The following is a 20,040-nucleotide window of genomic DNA, read 5'->3' on the forward strand; positions in this document are numbered from 1 at the left end:
CTGTAAAGTGCCTAGTCAAAATACGAAATGCCATTTCTCAAGTTTACATTGAGCTTTGCTTTCAAACCATGCAGCAGACCAAGAACATGATAGTAAGGCAGTGAATTAAAATGACAGCTCCCTCCTCCTCTAGTCAAGTGAAGGCAAGCATGCAGTAGAGGGCAGAAGAAAGATGATGCTGATTGGCTGTTGGGGTGAAGATTTGCATTGACGCAGTCACCGCTTCCAGGCAGTGGTTTGTGGAGGAGCAGTTGTCAAGGGACAGTTAAACCCCAAACACTACTTTAGTGTTTCCCTCCCTCCTCCGGCCAAACAAAAGTCACTGTAGGGACCACAAGCAAGGGAAGGGTGAGTTGAGATTCTGTTATCTATTTTACTGTAAAAGGACAGTTAGGGCAGTGGTATGCTCCTGCCAGATGTGCCAGAAATCAGGGAGCAATCTAGTCTCCCTGGCAACTTTGTCTGCAAGAAGTGTGTCCAGCTGCAACTCTTCACAGACTGCATTGGTTGGAGGTGCAGCTGAACACACTGCAGAGCATACAGGGGACAGTGTCTGATGTTACAGGGAGGTTGTCATTACCATAGGTTCAGTCAGGTAGATGGGTGAATACCAGGAAAGGCAGGCAGGTAGTGCAGTGGTCTCCTATGGTTATTCACCTTTCAAACAGGTATGCTGTTTTAGATACTGTTGAGGGGATAGCCTCAAGGGAAAACACCAGCAGTAACTATGGCATCACACTTGGTTCTGCTGCAGAGCAGGGTCGGGCAAACAAGCAGTAGTAATAGGGGACTTGCTAGTTAGAGTCACAGACAAGCATTTCTGTGGCCTTGATTGAGATCCAGGCTGGTGTGTTGCTTCCCTGGTGGCAGGGTCAGGAACATCTGAGTGGTTGCAAGATATTCTTAAGTGGGAGGGTGAGCAGCCAGAGCTTGTTGTACGCATTGGTACCAAAGACATAGGTAGGAAAAGGGATGAAGTCCTGACTTGTGAATATAGAGAGTTTAGCAGAAGGCTGAAGTGCAAGACCTTGAGGATAGTAATTTCTGGACTACTACCTGAGCCATGTGCTAGCGAGCGTTAGATTAGGCAGATGAATGCATGGCTCGAGAGCTGATGCAAGGGGCAGGGATTTAGATTTGTGGACCATTGGGATCTCTTCTGGGGTGGGGTAAGCAGTTCAAGAGGGAAGGGTTATACCGAAACTGGAGGGGGACTAATATTCTGGCAGGGCAATTTGCTAGAGCCACTCGGGAAGGTTTAAACTTGTTTGGCAAGGGGCTGGGACCCAAAGCAGTAGGGAAACAGAAGACAGCATGGAAGTTAAAGAGAGCATGTTAAATATTAAAGGCAGTGTCAGTAATCCCAGTACTAGACAGGTCAGGCAAAAGCAGTGCAGATAGCAAGGGAAGTCTAGATTAAATTGCAGTTATTTCAATGCAAGAGGCCTGACAGGCAAGGCAGATGAACTCAGGGCATGGATAGTTACATGGGATTGGGATATTATAGCTATTACTGAAATATGGCAAAAGGAGGACCAGGACTGGCAGCTCCAGGGTACAGATGCTATAGGAAGGATAGAACTGGAAGTAAGAGAGGAGGGGGAGTTCTGTATTTGATTAGGGAGAACATCACAGCAGTACTGAGAAAGGGGCTGAAGGGTGTCAGTAAATTTGCTGGTGACACCAAGATTGGTGGAGTAGTAGATGAGGTGGAGGGCTATTGTAGGCTGCAAAGAGAAATTGGTAGGATGCAGAGCTGGGCTGAAAAATGTCAGATGGAGTTTAACCCTGATAAGTGCGAGGTGATTCATTTTGGTAGGACAAATTTGAATGCAGATTACAGGGTCAGCGGCAGGGTTCTGAGGAATGTGGAGGAACAAAGAGATCTTGGGGTTCATATCCACAGATCTCCGAAGGTTGCCACTCAAGTGGATAGAGCCGTGAAGAAGGCCTATAGCGTGTAAGCGTTTATTGACAGGGGGTTTGAGTTTAAGAGCCATGAGGTTATGTTGCAACTGTACAGGAGCTTGGTGAGTCCACATTTGGAATATTGTGTGCAGTTCTGGTCACCTCACTATAAGGATGTGGAAGCATTGGAGAGAGTACAGAGGAGATTTATCAGGATGCTGTCTGGTTTGGAGGGTAGGTTTTATGAGGAAAGGTTGAGGGAGCTAGGGTTTTTCTCTAGAGCGGAGGAAGATGAGAGGTGACTTAATAGAGGTTTATAAAATGATGAGGGGGATAGATAGAGTGGACGTTCAGAGACTATTTCCTTGGGTGAATGTAGCTGTTACTAGGGGGTGTAACTATAAGGTTCATGGTGGGAGATATAGGAGGGATGTTCAAGGTAGGCTCTTTACTCAGAGTGGTTGGAGTGTGGAATGGACTGCCTGCTGTGATAGTGAAGTTGGACACTTTAGGAACTTTCAAGCGGTTATTGGATAGGCACATGGAGCACACCAGAACAATAGGAAGTACGATAGCTTGGTCTTGGTTTCGGACAAAGCTTAGCACAACATTGAGGGCCAAAGGGCCTGTATTGTGCTGTACTGTTCTATGATATTTCTGAGGTTTGCCCACTGAGTCTATATGGGTAGAACTGAAAAGTAAGAAGGGGGAGATCACTTTGATAGGACCATACTATAGGGCCCCAAATAGTCAAATTGAAGCGCAAACATTCAATCTGTAAGGAGATTACAGATAGCTTCAAGAAAAAAAGGGTGGTGACAGGAGGGGACTTTAACTTTCCCAACATTGACTGGTACAACAAGAGCACTAGAGGCTGAGATGGGGAGAAATTTGTTGAGTGTTTTCAGGAGGAATTTCTCATTCAGTATGAATGGCCCGACTAGAGAGGGGGCAAAACTTACCACCTCTTGAGAAATAAGGAAAGCTAAGTGACAGATGTGTTAGTGAGAGATCACTTTGGGACCAGTGACCATAATTCCATTAGTTTTAAGATAGCTATGGAGAATGATAGGTCTCACACAAAAGTTAAAACTCTAAATTGAGGCAAGGCCAATTTTGATGGTATTAGACAGAAACTTTCAAAAGTTGATTGGGGGAGTTTGTTGTCAAGCAAAGGGATGGCTGATAAGTGGGAGGTTTTCAGAAGTGTGTTAACCAGGGTTTAGGGTAAGCACATTCCTTTTAGAGTAAAGGGCAAGGCTGGTAGAAATAGGGAACCCTGGATGACTCGGGGTATTGAAGCCCTGGTCAAGAAGAAGGAGGAGGCATATGAAATGCATAGGCAACTGGGATCAAATGGATTCCTTGAAGAGTATAAAGGGCGTCGGAGTAGAATTGAGAAAAATCAGGAGGCCAAAAAGGAGACGAGATTGCTTTGGCAGATAAGGCAAAGGTGCATCCAAAGAGCTTTTGCAAATACGTAAAGGGCAAAAGAGTAACGAGGGAGAGAATAGGGCCCCTTAAAGATCAACGAGGTCATCTATGTGCAGAGCCACAAGAAATGGGTGAGATCCTTAGTGAATATTTCTCATCTGTATTTACTGTTGAGAAAGGCATGGATGTTAGGGAACTTGGGGGAATAAATAGTGATGTCTTGAGGAGTGTATGTATTTGAGGAGGTGGTGCTGGAAGTCTAAAAGTGCGTCAAGGTAGATAAATCCCTAGGACATTGTGAGAGGTTAGGGAGGAAATTGTGGGTCCCCTAGCAGAGATATTTGAAACATTGACAGCTACAGGTGAGGTTCCTGAAGATTGGAGGGTAGCAAATGTTGTGACTTTATTTAAGAAGGGCTTCAGAGAAAAGCCTGGGAACTACAGGCCGCTGAGTCTTGAGTCTAGTCAGTTAGTTGTTAGAAGGTATTCTGAGAGATGGCCTCTACGTGCATTTAGAGAGGCAAGGGCTGATTAGGGTAGATCACCATGGCTATGTGAGTGGAAAATCATGTCTTTCAAATTTGAGTTTTTTGAAGGGGTAACCAAGTAGTTAGATGAGATCAGTGTAGTTGACGTTGTCTATGTGGACTTTAGCAAGACCTTTCACAAGGTACTGCATTGCAAGTTGTTGCAATAGGTTAAATCTCACAGGATCTGAGGTGAGGTAGGCAATAGGATACAAAATTGGCTTAATGACAAAAGACGGATGGTGGTTGTGAAGGGTTGTTTTTCAAACTGGAGGCCTTTGACCAGCAGTGTGCTTCAGGAATCGGTGCTGGGTCCATTGCTATTTATCATTTATATTGTTGATTTAGATGAGAATTTAGGAGGCATGGTTAGTAAGTTTGCAGGTGACATCCAGATTGGTGGCATAGCAGACAATGAGAAGGTTATCTAGGATTGCAACAGGATCTTGATCAATTGGGCCAGTGGGCTGATTGATGGCATGGAGTTTAATTTAGATAAATGTGAGATGATGCATTTTGGTAGATTGAACTAGGGCAGGACTTACTCAGTTAATGGTAGAGAATTGGGGAGAGTTCTCAAGAAATCTAGGGGTACAAGTCCATAGCTTTTGAAAGTGTGGTCACAGGCAGATAGGGTGGTGAAGAAGGCATTCGGCATGCTTAGTTTCATTGGACAGAACGTTGAATACAGGGAGTTGGGATGTCTTGTTGAAGTTGTACAAGACATTGGTAAAGCCACTCTTGGAATACTGTGTACAATTCTGGTCACATTATTAGAAAGTACATTACTAAACTAGAAAGAGTACAGAAAAGATTTACTAGGATGCTACCAGGACTTGATGGATTGAGTTATAAGGAGAGGCTGAATAGACTGGGACTTTTTTCTCTGGAGCGTAGGAGGCTAAGGGGTGACCTTATGGAGGTCTATAAAATAATGAGGGGCATGGACAAGGTAGATGGTCAGTATCTTTTCCCAAAGGTAGGGGAGTCTAAAACAAGAGGGCATAGGTTTAAGGTGAGAGGGGAGAAATACAAAAGTGTTCAGAGGAGCATTTTTATTTCAGAGTGTGGTCTAGAACAAGCTGCCAAAGTAGTAGTAGAGGCAGGTACAATTTTAGCTTTTAAAAAGCATTTAGATAGTTATGTGGGTATGATGGGTATAGAGGAATATGGATCAAATGTGGGCAATTGGGATTATCTTAGGAGTTTTAAAAAAAAAGGTGGCATGGACAAGTTGGGCCAAAGGGCCTGTTTCTATGTAGTAAATCTCTGACTCTATGACCTCTATAAAATAATGAGGGGCATAGATAAAGTAGATTATCAACATCTTTTCCTGAAGGTAGGGGAGCCTAAAACTAGATGGCATAGGATTAAGGTGAGGGGGGAGAGATCCAGGGGGGCAATTTTTTCCAGAGTGGTGAGTGTTCGGAATGAGCTGGCAGAGGTAGTAGTCAAGGCGGGTCTTTTAAAAGCATTTAGACCGTTGCATGGGTAAGATTAGCATAGAGGGATATGAGCCAAACATGGGCAATTGGGACTAGCTTCATTGTAAAAACTGGGCAGCAAGGACAAGTTGGGCCAAAGGGCCTGATTCCATGCTGTAAACCTTTATGACTCTATGACAAGCAAGGTCGAGCCTATAGACTGAATGGAGGCGTTCTGTAAAACAGCCGCCCAATGTGTTTGATGAGACCAGATTATGAGCAGTGAATTCAGTAAACTGAATTAAAAGAAGAATGCATAATTTGCTATTTCACCTCGGAGTGTTTGAGACCTTGGACGGTGAGGAAGGAGGAGGTGTGACATTTCCTATGTTTGCATGGAAGATGTTGGGAGTGATTGAAGAGTGGACCTGGGTATTGGGGAACAGTCCCTGAGGATTTTGAAAAGGGAGGGGAAGGGAAGATGTGTTTGATAGCATCAGCATCATGCTGGAGATGGTATAAATGGCAGAAAATGATCTGTTAAATATGGAGGATGGTGGAGTGGAGAGTGAAGGCGAGAGTGAGAGGGAAATGGGGGAAGGGGTGAGAGGCAAAATGCTGGAACTGCAGCAGCCATGGTTGAGGGCTCTGTCAACCACAGTGGGAAGAATCCTTGATTGAGAAGTTCATCTCTACCAATTGCCAGATCTGATGAAAAGTCATTGACAAATGGTGCCTGATCTGCTGATTATTTCCAACTTTTTTTTTGTTTTTATTACAAAAGACACCAAGTTAGATGGGGCAAGGGATCTGAATAGGAAAGCTTAGAAATTGGACAAATGTTTCCTGGCACCACTGTAGTAATAGTAAATTAAATTGAATACTAACAAATGTAAAGTACTGACCTGTGAATGAAAAAAATAGGTAACACGCACACACTTATTCATGAGTGGCATTGAAATGATGACATTGAGCCCTGTGAATCGTAGTAGACCCAGTGGTAAACATTGCAAAGTGACAACAAACAAAGTCGATACAATATTTAATCTCAAAGGCAGAGCAGTATTTTCGAAGTCAGAGAAAGTTTTGTTTGAACTGTACAGTGATTTTCTTTATTAAGTTTTTTATACCTGCAGGAAGCTCCAGAAAGAAGACTGAAAGGTCATTTAGGTCACTACATCTACCCTATAACCTTCATAATTTAGAGATGATGTTTCCACTGAGAGAGTCCAAAGCTATGACTGTAAAAGAGGAGAAATTTCTTTAGAGAATAAGAATATGGAAGTCACTTTTGGAGTATGTAATATGGAATAATTGAAGCAAATAATATAGATGCATTTAAGTGGAAGCTGGAGAAGTTTGAGAGGTAAAACAGCAGAATATAGATTTGAGGGATGATTTGGGGCAGCACAGCTGTTAGCACTGCTGCCTCACAGCACCAGGGACCTGAGTTCAATTCCCAGCTTGGGTCGCACTCTGTGGAGTTTGCACATTCTCCCCATGTCTGCATGGGTTTTCTCCAGGTGCTTAGGTTTCCTTCCACAGTTCAAAGATGTGCAGGTTAGGTTGATTGGCCATGCTAAATCGACCCTAGTGTCGGGATTAGCAGGATAATAAGTGGGATTACAGGAATAGGGTGGGAATGTTGTTGATGCAGGTTGATGGACCAAATGGTCTCCTGTATTGTCAGGATTCTATGATAGTTTTGAAGGAAGGTTCTGGAGTTTAAAAACAGGCATAGCCCTATAGGTCTGAATGGTCTGTTTTGAGAAGGTAACTAACACGTTAGATGAGGGAGTCCTTATGGAGGTTATTTCGTACAGATACAAAGATATGGAAAGCATTCACCTTTTAACAAAAATGAGAGCACATGCAATTCAAGGCAACTTTTTGACTTGGGTAAGAAATAGGTTAGGAGGTAGCAAATGGAAAACTTGAACAGTGACTACTCAAATTTGCAAAATATTATTTATCGTGTTTTCTTCTGGGGATCTGTACAGGGGCCACAGTTTTTCATTAAATTTATAAATGACTTTCTTGACAGAAGAGAGCTGTATTTATAAGATGGCTGGCACAATAGGTATGTGGATGAGAGTAAAAAGTTGATTGTAGATTAAATGAGATGGCAAAAGCTGTGGCAGCAGGGATTCACTCTGGATGCATGTGAAATGATACGCTTTGGACCTACGGCAAACATTAGGGAGCTTTAGGTAAGGAGAGAGTTAGAGGCCCAAGTATGGAAATTACCAATAGTTGAAACAACTATCAAAAAAATTTAAAAATTGATAGGACATTTTATATTTTATGGTAAAGCCAGCCGTACAGAGCCCCAATTAAACTCCAGGGCTGGATTTAATGAAACCCGTTGCAGCAGGAACCATAAAGGGCCGAGCCCACTTTTCTGCGATAGTACTCTGACCAGGGGACAAATCCCCCTGTCGGTCCAACAGAATCTCAGTCTTTATCTGGCCTACTGCATTCAGTGCCTAGCTCAGGAGAGCTTTATTCGCTTTGGAAAGTGTGCAGCACAAATACACCAGCATGTCTAAAAGGGACACGTTGCTTGTATTTTTTTTGAAGTAGAGATTAAGAGGTGATTTAATTGAGGTATTTAAATTTTTAAAAATTCTTTCATGAGATGTGGGTTTTGCTGGGCTGAGCCTGCATTTGTTGCACATCTCTAACTGATCTTGAATTAAGTGGTTTTTTTGGCCATTTCAGAGGACATTTCAGACCCACATTGCTGAGAGTCTGGAGTCACGTTAGACCAGACCAAATGAGGACATTACTGAACCAAGTGGGTTTTTACAACAGTTGCTGATGGTTTCATGATAATCATTAGACTTTTAATTCCAGACTTTTATTCAATTCAAATTTCACCATCTGCCAAAGTGGGATTCTAACCCAGATTCCAAGAGCATTATCCTGGGTCTCTGATTACTCAGCCCCATTACGTGGCCGTTTTCTCCATATAGTGAAAAGAATTGAAGGGTCGATAGAAACTTTTTCTATGGTGGAAAAATCCCAAGTCACATAAAATTGGTAGTAGACCATTTAAAAGTGATGCAGAATACAAAGTATCAAGATGTGTGGATGGAGATAAGATGCTGACAAACCAAGATGTACATGAATGGCTTGAGGGCTGAATGGATGTTCCTGGACTGTAAAGTCTATGTAATTCAGCTCTTCACTGTACATCAAACTGCAGGTAAGAGGTTAGTTAGTAACTAATCCATTCATCCCCATAAACCTTTCGGTGTTGCTTTGTAAGTGTCTAACATATATGTTGGCAGCAGGGAATGACTTCTCATTCATTTTGTGAGAGGCAGCACCTGCTACTCAGATTGGTTTCTAATTAATATCTTCTGTACATACAAGAAGGCATTTTTAAATTATGTTGCAAAGTTACACCTCCCAAGGATTTAAATGTCGATTGAACAAATTTGAGCTTAGGTTGTGTGTGTAATTTTTTTAAAAATCCTGAACTCTAATGGAAGCTGTAACTTATCTTCCAAAATAATATTGCATTAGTTTTATATTGTTTGGCATATTTAAATATATTATGGCATGTGATTTATTCTGTTTAACTAAAAGGTTTTACAGTTTATTAGAACAGTTTAATACATCTGATAATTAAGCTGTACTGTTAGCCATTAGTTTGTAGTTCTTGAAAGGTGGCAACATGTTTAGAAATCTGTTAGCTTATACAAAATTGCCCTTTTGAATGTTGGAAACATCAAAAAATATTCCTGTGCTCTTTATTTGAAATAATCAGTGAACCAAAAAAAAGTTACTCGAAGCTTGTGAAATTTAAGCATAGAGTTCTAAGCTTTGAGGAAAAAAATGAATATTTTGGATGTTTAAGGGCCATAGTTAGGGTGAGATGAGCTTAAATCCAAATAGAAGCAATTAACTGATTTTATGGAGTTGCTGGTGGAGGGCATTGTGGGGATAGGAAAAAGTTCCCATTTTCCTGTTTGTACTGAAGCTACTATGTAGCTATCCAAGATGTGAAACTTTGTTTACTCGCTTTCATCTATTTTCAGTTAAAAATGACTATAATGGAGACATAATTTGCATGAATTTTGAGGGAGGGATTAATTTTGATTTAATTATTCACATGTCTGGTTGGCCAGTCCTTAAAACATTTCGATATAGGAAGGGTCACTTTTACATTGTTTAAAAAAAAAATTTAAATAAAGTATCAGGGACTTGTGTGATAAAATGTAGTCTGTAGTTGGCGCTTGGAAATTTATTCGTTCAAATGTGGCAGATAATTACTGCTGTTTTCTGCTTGTACTTTGTCAGTTAGAAATGTAATGAAGGACTTCAAAACCTGAAGAAACTAGGTATTCATTGAACTCTTGATCCATTACTAATACTTCATCTTGTGACGTGCTGTAATTTATTTGTGCATCTCTTAGCTTGCTTCAGTGTGACATTTTTTAATCTTTTAAAGTAGTGCGTAGTGTTGTTTGAATTACTGATAATAATTGAGTTGAATTCCAGAGTGGTTGATATTTCAACTAAATATTTGAGTTATGGTTGTCAGGCACACTTGAAAGGCGTCTGTGTGGTTTCGTCTTCAGAAAGCAGAGAGCGAGGGGAATAAATATTGGTACGTTTCCTTTTGAAGTATGGGCTCAAGTCATGGAAGAATTTGTTTCCTAATATGGAGACTCTTATTGGTTTTAAGACATTCAACTTTAATTATTGGAGGGTTGGTATTTGTACTAACTAAATCGACTATCTATATAAATTGACAGAATAATTTGTCTTCCTGCAAAGCTGTAATGTATTTTCAAATATTTCTCAGAGAAATGAGATCCTGAGCATCACTTCTGTGAAACAGGAGTTAATGTGTGGTAAATCACATGGTGACTCAAGTATCGTTCTTTGGCTGCTGGTATTAACAGTTGTCCATCAAGTGTGTCACCAACTGTATGCATGATAAAATAATTATAACGTTATTCAAATCTAAAGACATCTTGTATGATCATCATTCTGCCCAATGTTTTAAGTCAAGGCTCATGAACAGAATACTAGCTTTTGTAGATTAAAAATGTGTGAGGAGACTGTGGAAAGGGAAATATCATCTTTTGCACTCATTACTGGGGGAGCAAACTGCTGCTGATAAAAGAATTCCACCTGTGCCGCACCCCCCCCCCCCCACCCCCCCCACTCCAGCTATGTTCTGCGAAGTAGTTACATAGCTGATAATCTGCGAGAACACCAAAAATGTTCCAATGCCTGTTTTTTTTAAAATGGCTGCATTACTTTGAAGTGTGGCATCACAAGGCAATAATGTCATCTTGATGGTTCTCAAATTTATGACTCTCTGGGCATACCAACCAAGCTAACATTTTTACTTCAAAACATGACATTCATAATTCAACCATTAGATGCCAGCATGGTTTATGCTGTGAAACTGCACTATGAGAAATGTGTGGCAAGGGTGAATGTTGCTAGACTTTACATTGGGTTATCCAGAGAGAATTATATACCATTCTCATAGCAGAAGGTAAAATAAAATCAATTCAAACTGCTCCAACACTTTAAATCAGTGTTACGATCAGAGGAAGTGGCTGTATTTGACATAGTCAAGAATCCAATGCAGATATCATTTGGTCATTGTGAAATTGGCTATTTCTGTTGATAGAAATTTTGAATCCATTGACAGTGTTCATATGGAGATGCACATCACATCTACATCAATGTTGATGTGGAGATGCCATTGACAGTGCTGGTAAGGAAGCCCTGCCGTGTTAATTGTGGATACACACAGTAAGAAGTCTCACAACACCAGGTTAAAGTCCAACTAATTTATTTGATAGTAAACTCACAAGCTTTCAGGGTTTGCCCCTTCATCAGGTGAATGGAAAGTTCTGGCCTCAGAGCATATAACAGCGCACACAGTTTACAGATTACTGATTAGAATGCGAGCCTTTACAACTAACCTGCTATTCAAGTCTTAAAGATGCAGACAACGTGAGTGGAAAGAGCATTAGGCATAGGTTAAAGAGATGTGTATTGTCTCCAGACAGTACAGTAAGTGAGGTTTTGCAAACCCAGGCAAATCATGGGGGTTACAGATAGTGCAACATGAACCCAAGATCCCGGTTGAGGCCGTCCTCATGTGTGCAGAACTTGGCCATCAGTCTCTGCTCAGCGACTCTGTGCTGTCGTGTGTTATCTTAATTGTGGATGGACAAGGGATTAGTTGATGCTGTGCAAGTGGATTTGTTTCCCAGTAAGGAAGAAACCCAAGCAATAGGTTTAATACGCAAACAAAGGTAGAGGAATCAGTTCCTACTACTGCCATGATGTCACTCCTGAGGGAATGGTTGAGAACTAATAGGACTTTTCTCTGGACTAATTCAAGTTTTGTGGTTAAATGCACTATTCAGCAAGCAAACTCCGTCACGATAGTTTGTGAAATAACTAAAATGTCAATCACATGCATTTCAACAACTGCCTAATATTTTTGCTGTTGATTAATGTTCCTGTAGTGCTTTGGTATGCTGTGGCATTGAGATTGGTTCATTCAAAATATTCTGAGTGAAATATGACTGAATTAAGAGTAGATTGTACATGCATTAGAAAAGTTTAGAGAAAAGTAACCTGGATGATTACAAGTTATCAATGCTACCTGTTTCAACCACTCCCTTGTAACAGCAAGCTCTCATTCTCCTATGCAACAAAAAATACTTCTAAACTCTATTTGATCAGGCAAGTGATTCGTTTTGGCTCGTATTTGACAAATTGAATCCAAAATTAGCTTACTGGGAGGAGGCAGAGGGTGATGGTCGCCGATTGTTTTTGTGACTGGAAGCCTATGTCCACTGGTATATCACAAAGATCGGTGCTGGGTCCATTGTTGCTTGTAGTGTACATCAATTACCTAGATGTGATCAATGCGGTAGCATGACACGAAAATTAGTGGTGTGGTAAATAGCGAGGTTGAAAGCATTAGATTTCAGGATGATATCGACAGTTTGGTCAGATGGGTAGAACAGTGGTACATGGAAATTCACCTTAAAGTGTGAGGTGATGCATTTTAAGAGAACTTAAAAAGCAAGGAACACACAATGAACGTTAGGATGCTAGGAAGTGGAGGAGCAGATGGACCTTGGAGTGCATGTTCAAAGATTGCTGAAGGCAGCAGGACGGATAGAAAAAATGGTTAAAAATGAAAATAGGATTCTTGCCTTTATTAGCTGAGGCTTAGAATATAGGAGCAGGGAGGTTATGATGGAGCTGTACAAAACACTCGTTAGAACATAAGAACATAAGAAATAGGAGCAGGAGTAGGCCATCTAGCCGTTCAAGCCTGCGCCACCATTCAATAAGATCATGGCTGATCTGTCGTGGCTCAGTTCCACATTCCCGCCCTCTCCCCATAACCCTTAATCCCCTCGCTTATCAAAAACCCATCAACCCGCGTCTTAAAAATATTTAGCGAGGTAGCCTCCACCACTTCAACGGGCAGAGAATTCCAGAGATTCACCACCCTTTGAGTGAAGAAATTCTTCCTCAACTCCGTTCTAAACCGCGCCCCCCCTTTATTTTGAGGCTGTGCCCCCTAGTCCTACTGTCCTTTCTGAGCGGGAAGAGCCTCTCCACCTCTATCCTATCCATCCCATTCATCATCTTATACGTCTCAATGAGATCTCCCCTCATTCTTCTAAACTCTAACGAGTACAAGCCTAGTTTATTCAGCCTCTCCTCATAACTCAACCCCCTCAACTCTGGTATCAGCCTAGTAAACCTCCTCTGCACTCCCTCCAAGGCCAAAATATCCTTGCGTAAGTACGGCGCCCAAAACTGCACACAGTACTCCAGCTGCGGCCTCACCAATGCCCTATACAGCCGCAGCAAGACCTCCCTACTTTTATATTCAATCCCCCTCGCTATGAAGGCCAGCATCCCATTCACCTTCCTGACCACCTGCTGCACCTGCAAGCTGGGTTTTTGCGACTCATGCACAAGGACCCCGAGGTCCCTCTGCACCGTCGCCTGCTGCAGTTTTTCACCACGTAAGTAATAATCCTTCCTACCATTATTCCTACCAAAGTGGACCACCTCGCACTTGCCAACATTAAATTCCATTTGCCATTTCCTGGCCCATTCGCCTAGCCTATCTAGATCCTTCTGTAGACTCTCCACACCCTCCGCACAATTTGCCTTTCCACCAATCTTGGTGTCATCAGCAAATTTCGACACCATACACTCGGTTCCCTCCTCCAGATCATCTATATAAATGGTAAATAGCTGAGGCCCCAGCACCGACCCCTGGGGCACTCCACTAGTCACCAACCGCCAATCCGAATAGCACCCATTGACCCCTGCTCTCTGCCTCCTATTTGACAACCAATCCTCTATCCACGCTAACACCCTACCCCCAACTCCATGCCCCCTGACCTTCTGCAATAACCTCTTGTGAGGTACCTTGTCAAACGCCTTCTGAAAGGTCGCCCCTGGTGTAGTGTGCACAGATCTGGTCACCGCACTATCAAAAGAAAATTGGTGGCACAGTGGTTACCACTGTTGCCTCACAGCGCTAGGGACCCAGTTTCAATTCCCAGCTTTGGTCACTGTCTGTATGGAGTCTGCACGTTCTCCTGGTGTCTGCATCGGACTGTGTCCCCCCCCCCCCCCCCAGGGTGTTGCCTAAGCTGGAGCACTTAGGCTATGAAGAGAGGATGGCTCAGGTGAAGTTTTCTTTAGAGTAGAGATGGCTAAGGGGACCTGATTGAGGTGTACAAAATTATGAAAGACATAGAGTAAATAGGAAGGAACCTCAGAGAGGTCAGTAACCAGTAGGCATAGATTTGAGGTAAATGCAGGAGATTTTGAGGGAATTTGGGGAGAAACTCCTTAACCCAGAGGGTGGTGGGAATATGAAACTTGCTGCCTAAAAGGGTGGTAGAGGCAAGAACCCTCACCATTTAAGAAGCATTTAGATGAAAAAGTGAAACATAGCAAACAGGACCAAGTGCTGGAAAATGGGATTGGAATAGGTAGGTGCTTGATGGTTAGTGCTGACACAATGGGCCAAAGTATCTTTTTTTGTACTGTAAAACTCTTTGACTTTGTGATATGGCCTAATCTTTCCTAGAAGTTTGTAATCCCCGTATTAGAATTAAACTGTCTCTTAAATTGTTCCAGAATTGTGTCTTCATTAACTGCCTCAGAGCGTTTCAGGTGAAAGGTCATCAACCTGAAATTTTCACTCTGTTTCTCTCAACACAGATGCTGCCTGACCTGCTGAGTATTTCCATACTTTCTGTTTTCATTTCAGATATCTTATATCCTCAATATTTTGCTGTTCTAAAAACGTATTGTTTCACAATGTAGTCATTGCTGGCTAGGTCATCATTTGCCCTTGAGAAAGTGAGCCACCTCCTTGAACCACAGCAGTCCAAGTGGTGTAGATACACCCACAGTGCTGTTAGGAAGGGAGTTTCAGGATATGAAATTGGTCAACTTGCATTACTGTTCTGAATCAAGACCATTTATGTAGAATTGAAGTTTAAGGAGAGACATGTTAACATTAGAAAAGGGTGACATTGATAATATATGATGAATACATATGTGATTGTAAGTGATATAACTTAATCTCATTCAAGTGTTTGATACATCAGAGAAATAAAAAGCCTGTAAATAGTCAAAGTAGAGAGGTGAGATAGAAAGTCGGCGAATTGGACACCAAATTGAATAACTTTAAAGATGAGAAGACAGCTGAAATTACTGTGCTCGTTTATAGGAAGCAGAGAGTTGGAATCAATGGGTGCTATTCTGGTTGGCAGTTGGTGACTAGTGGAGTGCCACAAGGATCGGTGCTGGGGCCTCAACTGTTTACCATTTATATACATGATCTGGAGGAGGGGGCTGAGTGTAGGATAATGAAATTTGCTGATAACATGAAGATGAATGGAAAAGCAAATTGCGTGGAGGGTGTGGAAAGTCTGCAGAGAGATCTGGATAGGTTGAGCGAGTGGGCGAGGACCTGGCAGATGGAGTATAATGTTAGCAAATGTGAGGTTATCCACATTGGTAAAAATAATAGTAGGAGGGATTATTACTTAAAAGGCGAAAAGCTGCAGAATGCTACGGTGCAAAGGGACCTGGGGGTCCTTGTGCACGAGTCGCAGAAACTCAGTCTGCAGGCTCAGCAGGTGATCAAGAAGGCGAATGGAATGTTGGCCTTTATAGCGAGGGGGATAGAATATATCCCTCCCTGCTTTGAGGTCTTGCTGCAACTGTACAGGGTACTGGTGAGGCTGCAGCTGGAGTACTGTGTGCAGTTTTGGTTGCCGTACTTGCGGAAGGATACATTGGCCTTGGAGGGAGTGCAGAGAAGGTTCAACTAGGCTGATACCGGAGATGAGGGGGTTAGCCTATGAAGAGAGATTGAATAGACTGGGTCTGTACTCATTGGAGTTTAGAAGGCTGAGGGGGGATCTTATAGAGACATATAAGATAATGAAGGGGATAGACAGGGTAGAGGTAGAGAGATTCTTCCCGCTTAGAAAGGATAGCAAGACTAGAGGGCACAGCCTCAAAATAAGGAGGGGGGGGGGGTGCAGTTTAGATCGGAGTTGAGGAGGAACTTCTTCACTCAAAGGGTCGTGCATCTCTGGAATTTGCTGCCTGTTGAAGTGGTGGAGGCTACCTCGCTGAATATATTTAAGTTACAGGTAGATAGGTTTCTGATAGACAAGGGAATTAAGGGTTATGGGGAGAAAGCGGGAAGGTGCAACTGATCCACTTCAGATCAGCCATGATCTTATTGAATGGCGGGGCAGGCTAGATGGTCTACTCCTGCTCCTATTTCTTATGTTCTTATCAGATAGCTGCAGATTGCTAAGGGAAAAAAAGGCAAAATAGACTGTTCATGAAATTTTAAGTATCAGAGTTCAGGCTGGGAATGGGAAGGGAAATTAAAGTTGTGAGCCAGAGGCATTTGGGGCAAATGGCTGATGCATTCCAATGGTTTGGAATAAGATAAATGAATAGCAATTGCATCTCCTGTATTTGCATTGGAAGCTGCACATGGGGCTGTGGAGCCATGAAGGTAGCAAAAGATGAATTGGCATAAATGGCATCACAGTGGCAGGCCTCGAAAGAAAGAAGATAATGCAAGAGGCCAGATGGAGGTGCAGAAGGATATTGGAAGCTGGAGACTGAAGAATCGGAAGTACAAGACTGGGGACTTCCTTTCTAAACATAAATTCATGGAGGTAAAGGCAACAGCACCAGAAGAGCATCATAAACTTGGAATTTGTGGAGGTGACTGAAGAAGGATGAAGACTATCATTTCAGGGAAGGATGAGTGATAATCCTTCGTTGGAAAAGGTGTTTCTCGTTATCAGGCACAAGGGTGCCAAAAGCCAAGCCCTTGCCAGCACTCCCTATGTCCAGAGATTCAACGCAACTCTTGGTGAAACCCCTTGAGACCAGCTGGATTTAGCCATGGCTCATGATGGCTTTACTGTCAATGGAAAGGCCTACAGTGCTTGGCAGCTGGGATTTCTGCCACCAGAGACCTAAATGCTGTAGAAAGCCTCCTACTTACCTACAAGCATTTAATTTGGTCAGGTTTCCCTCATGGAAGGATGCCCCTCCATCTGGTTGGTGAGGCCCCCATCAAGAACATTAACTTAAATCCAGTAACTGTTTCAATTGAAATCATAGGGTCTTGGGATCTGACAGGCAGATTATGGAATCTGAGACGCTGAAAGGTGGAGGATGGTGCAGCAGGGTAGTGTCATAGGATATGTTAATGAATTAAATATAAAACAACCAGTATCGTTGTTTAAACATGAGAGTTTAAATGCTGAAATATTGTATTCAAGATACTGCTACAAATTCACTTAAACTGTTGTCTTTTATCAAAACAGGAGTTGGAAGAGGAAGTTGATCTACATATGTACTTCTGACAATGGCAGATAAACCATCGCCACTTGACGCACCCTCACTCCTCAATGTGGATTTATCTCTTCTGCCTCCCCTGGTGAATGGGGATGGAACACAGGTAAGTAATGCAAAAATCATCCTAAAGTATTTTCAGACCCTTTAACATTACAATTATTTTGCAGCAGCATTGGTTTTGTTTTTAACCTTGGCATTCATTTGGTTTTACTGTCACTGTTAAAGTTATGAACTTTTAACTTGATTTATTATTGTCACATGTATTAGTATACAGTGAAAATTATTGTTTCTTGCATGCAATACAGACAAAGCATAATGTTCATAGAGAAGGAAACGAGGGAGTGCAAAATAGTGTTACGGTCATAGCTAGGTTGCAGAGAAAGATCAACTTAATGCGGGGTAGGTCCATTCAAAAGTATAGTGACAGCAGGGAAGAAGCTGTTCTTGAGTTGTTTGGTACGTGACCTCAGACTTTTCCCGACGGAAGAAGGTGTAAGAGAGAATGTCCAGGGTGCGTGGGATCTTTAATTATGCTGGCTGTTTTGCCGAGGCAGCAGGGCGCGTGGACAGAATCAATGGATGGGAGGCTGGTTTGCATGATGGACTGGGCTACATTCATGACCTTTTGTAGTTTCTTGCGGTTTTGGGTCGAGCAGAAGGCATACCAAGCTGTGATACAATCAGAAAGAATGCTTTCTATGGTGCGTCAGTAAAAGTTGGTGAGAGCCGTAGTTGACGTATCAAATTTTCTTAATCTTCTGAGAAAATGGAGCATTGGTGGGCTTTCTTAACTATACTGTCGGCATGGGGGGACCAAGACAGGTTGTTGGTGATCTGGACACCTAAAAACTTGAGGTTTTCGACCATTTTTACTTCATCCCCATTTAATGTTCTCCACTACAATTTTGAAGTCGATGACAATCTCCTTTGTTTTGTTGACGTTAAGGGACAGATTACTGTCGTGTACTCTCTGGTTCTTGAGGACTTTGTAAAGTGATTTACGTTGCAGTACTAAAGAACAGAAATGAACTCAAATTACAAACCTGACACTTTTGCCATATTTATATTTGGAAGAGCTGCCAATGTCAGAATCACAACATTGTGACTAATATAAAAGCAAAATGTGTTGGAAATAAGCAGTGAAAACATAGGACACTGGAAATATTCATTATGGTTGTTAGATTTCCATTTTGTGAGACAATGATTGTGCTGTGATGGTCAACTTTGTTAAATGTTGTCCAAGGCATCTCTGGAGCCCCACTCTGGCATGGCAGACTCTGCTACATTTGCTGTAGAGGAAGACAGTGGGCTGCAAAAGTGCATGATTTGCTTGCCTCTGTATTCTCTGGGCCTGCTTCTTGGCCAACTGAGCTTTTCATTTCTGTTCACTCTGAGCACTCCAAACAGGCAAACATTTTTTTCCCTGTTGTCAGTGTCTCCCATCTTTGTATCTCAATTGCAGGTGTCCATGTAGTGGAGATTTGGACACCCTGTGGCCAGTTCACTCTATAGAAGGTCTTTGGGTATATAGCTGTCATCCATTGATGACCGTGATTGAGCCAGCACAGGTGCCATTGGCTTAGCAATGAACGTATAGTGAGGGAATTATTGCACTCCAGGACTTTTGAGTTGGTGACCTTGCCCTGCTGAGAGATGCCAAGGATATGTCACAGACAGCAAAAGTGGAAACTATTCAACATTTTCTCCTGCCTGGCATATATTGTTCTGGTCTCACTATTGTGGAGAGGTGCATTGAGGATGCAGGCTTGTTAGACTTGCAGTTTGGTATTCTCAGGCAACTTGCTGTTCCACGTTTTCTTACTCAGTTTGGGCATATTGTTAGCTTTTGTAATGCGTGAGTTGATTTCATCATCAAGTGACAGATTGATTCTAGAACCCAGATGTGTGAAGCTATCAACAATCTCCAGTATCACATTGCTAATGCTGATAAATGGCAGTATGGCAATTTTTAGACTGTGACATTTGTCTCCCTGATGTTGATGGTCAAGCCAAACTCTTTACAAGCATGAGTCCATTTGCTGTTGAAGGTGTTCCTTGGTATGGAATGCTAGTGCGGCATCATCAGCATAGAACAATTCTAATGACATTATTGTCTTGGATTAAACGTGAGCAAGACTAAACAGCATTCCATCAGTTCTTGTATGTGAGGCATTCTCAAATACTCTAGGTCAAGCAGGCAAGTGTGGATATAATAACAGGGTTAGTATTTCATAAGAACATAAGAAATAGGAGCAGGAGTAGGCCATCCAGCCCTTCGAGCCTGCCCCGCCATTCAATAAGATCATGGCTGATCTGTCGCTGCTCAGTTCCACTTTCCCGCCCTCTCCCCATAACCCTTAATCCCCTCTCCTATCAAAAACCCATCAACCCGCGTCTTAAAAATATTTAGCGAGGCAGCCTCCACCACTTCAACGGGCAGAGAATTCCAGAGATTCACCACCCTTTGAGTGAAGAAGTTCCTCCTCAACTCCGTTCTAAACAGCCCCCCTTTTATCTTGAGGCTGTGCCCCCTAGTCCTATTGTCTTTTTTGAGCGGGAAGAGTCTTTCCACCTCTATCCTATCCATCCCATTCATCATTTTATACGTCTCAATGAGATCTCCTCTCATTCTTCTAAACTCTAACGAGTACAAGCCCAGTTTATTCAGCCTCTCCTCATAGCTCAACCCCCTCAACTCCGGTATCAGCCTAGTAAACCTCCTCTGCACTCCCTCCAAGGCCAAAATATCTTTGCGCAGGTGCGGCGCCCAAAAATGCACACAGTACTCCAGTTGCGGCCTCACCAATGCCCTA

General features: G+C 42.4%; 1 protein-coding gene across 2 annotated transcripts in view; it reads left to right on the forward strand.

Annotated features, from left to right (window-relative positions):
* Positions 1-20,040, forward strand: part of fndc3a (fibronectin type III domain containing 3A) — a 207,668-nt gene that overhangs the window by 17,148 nt on the left and 170,480 nt on the right. For both annotated transcript variants that reach the window (XM_080204233.1, XM_080204234.1), the window contains exon 2: positions 17,197-17,330. In XM_080204233.1, the coding sequence (XP_080060359.1) occupies positions 17,238-17,330 (93 nt within the window). In that variant the 5' untranslated portion in view covers positions 17,197-17,237. The remainder of the gene's footprint in view (positions 1-17,196; positions 17,331-20,040) is intronic.

This window comes from Carcharhinus amblyrhynchos, chromosome 15, assembly GCF_965287045.1.
Source record: "Carcharhinus amblyrhynchos chromosome 15, sCarAmb.v2.hapA, whole genome shotgun sequence".
NCBI lineage: Eukaryota > Metazoa > Chordata > Chondrichthyes > Carcharhiniformes > Carcharhinidae > Carcharhinus > Carcharhinus amblyrhynchos.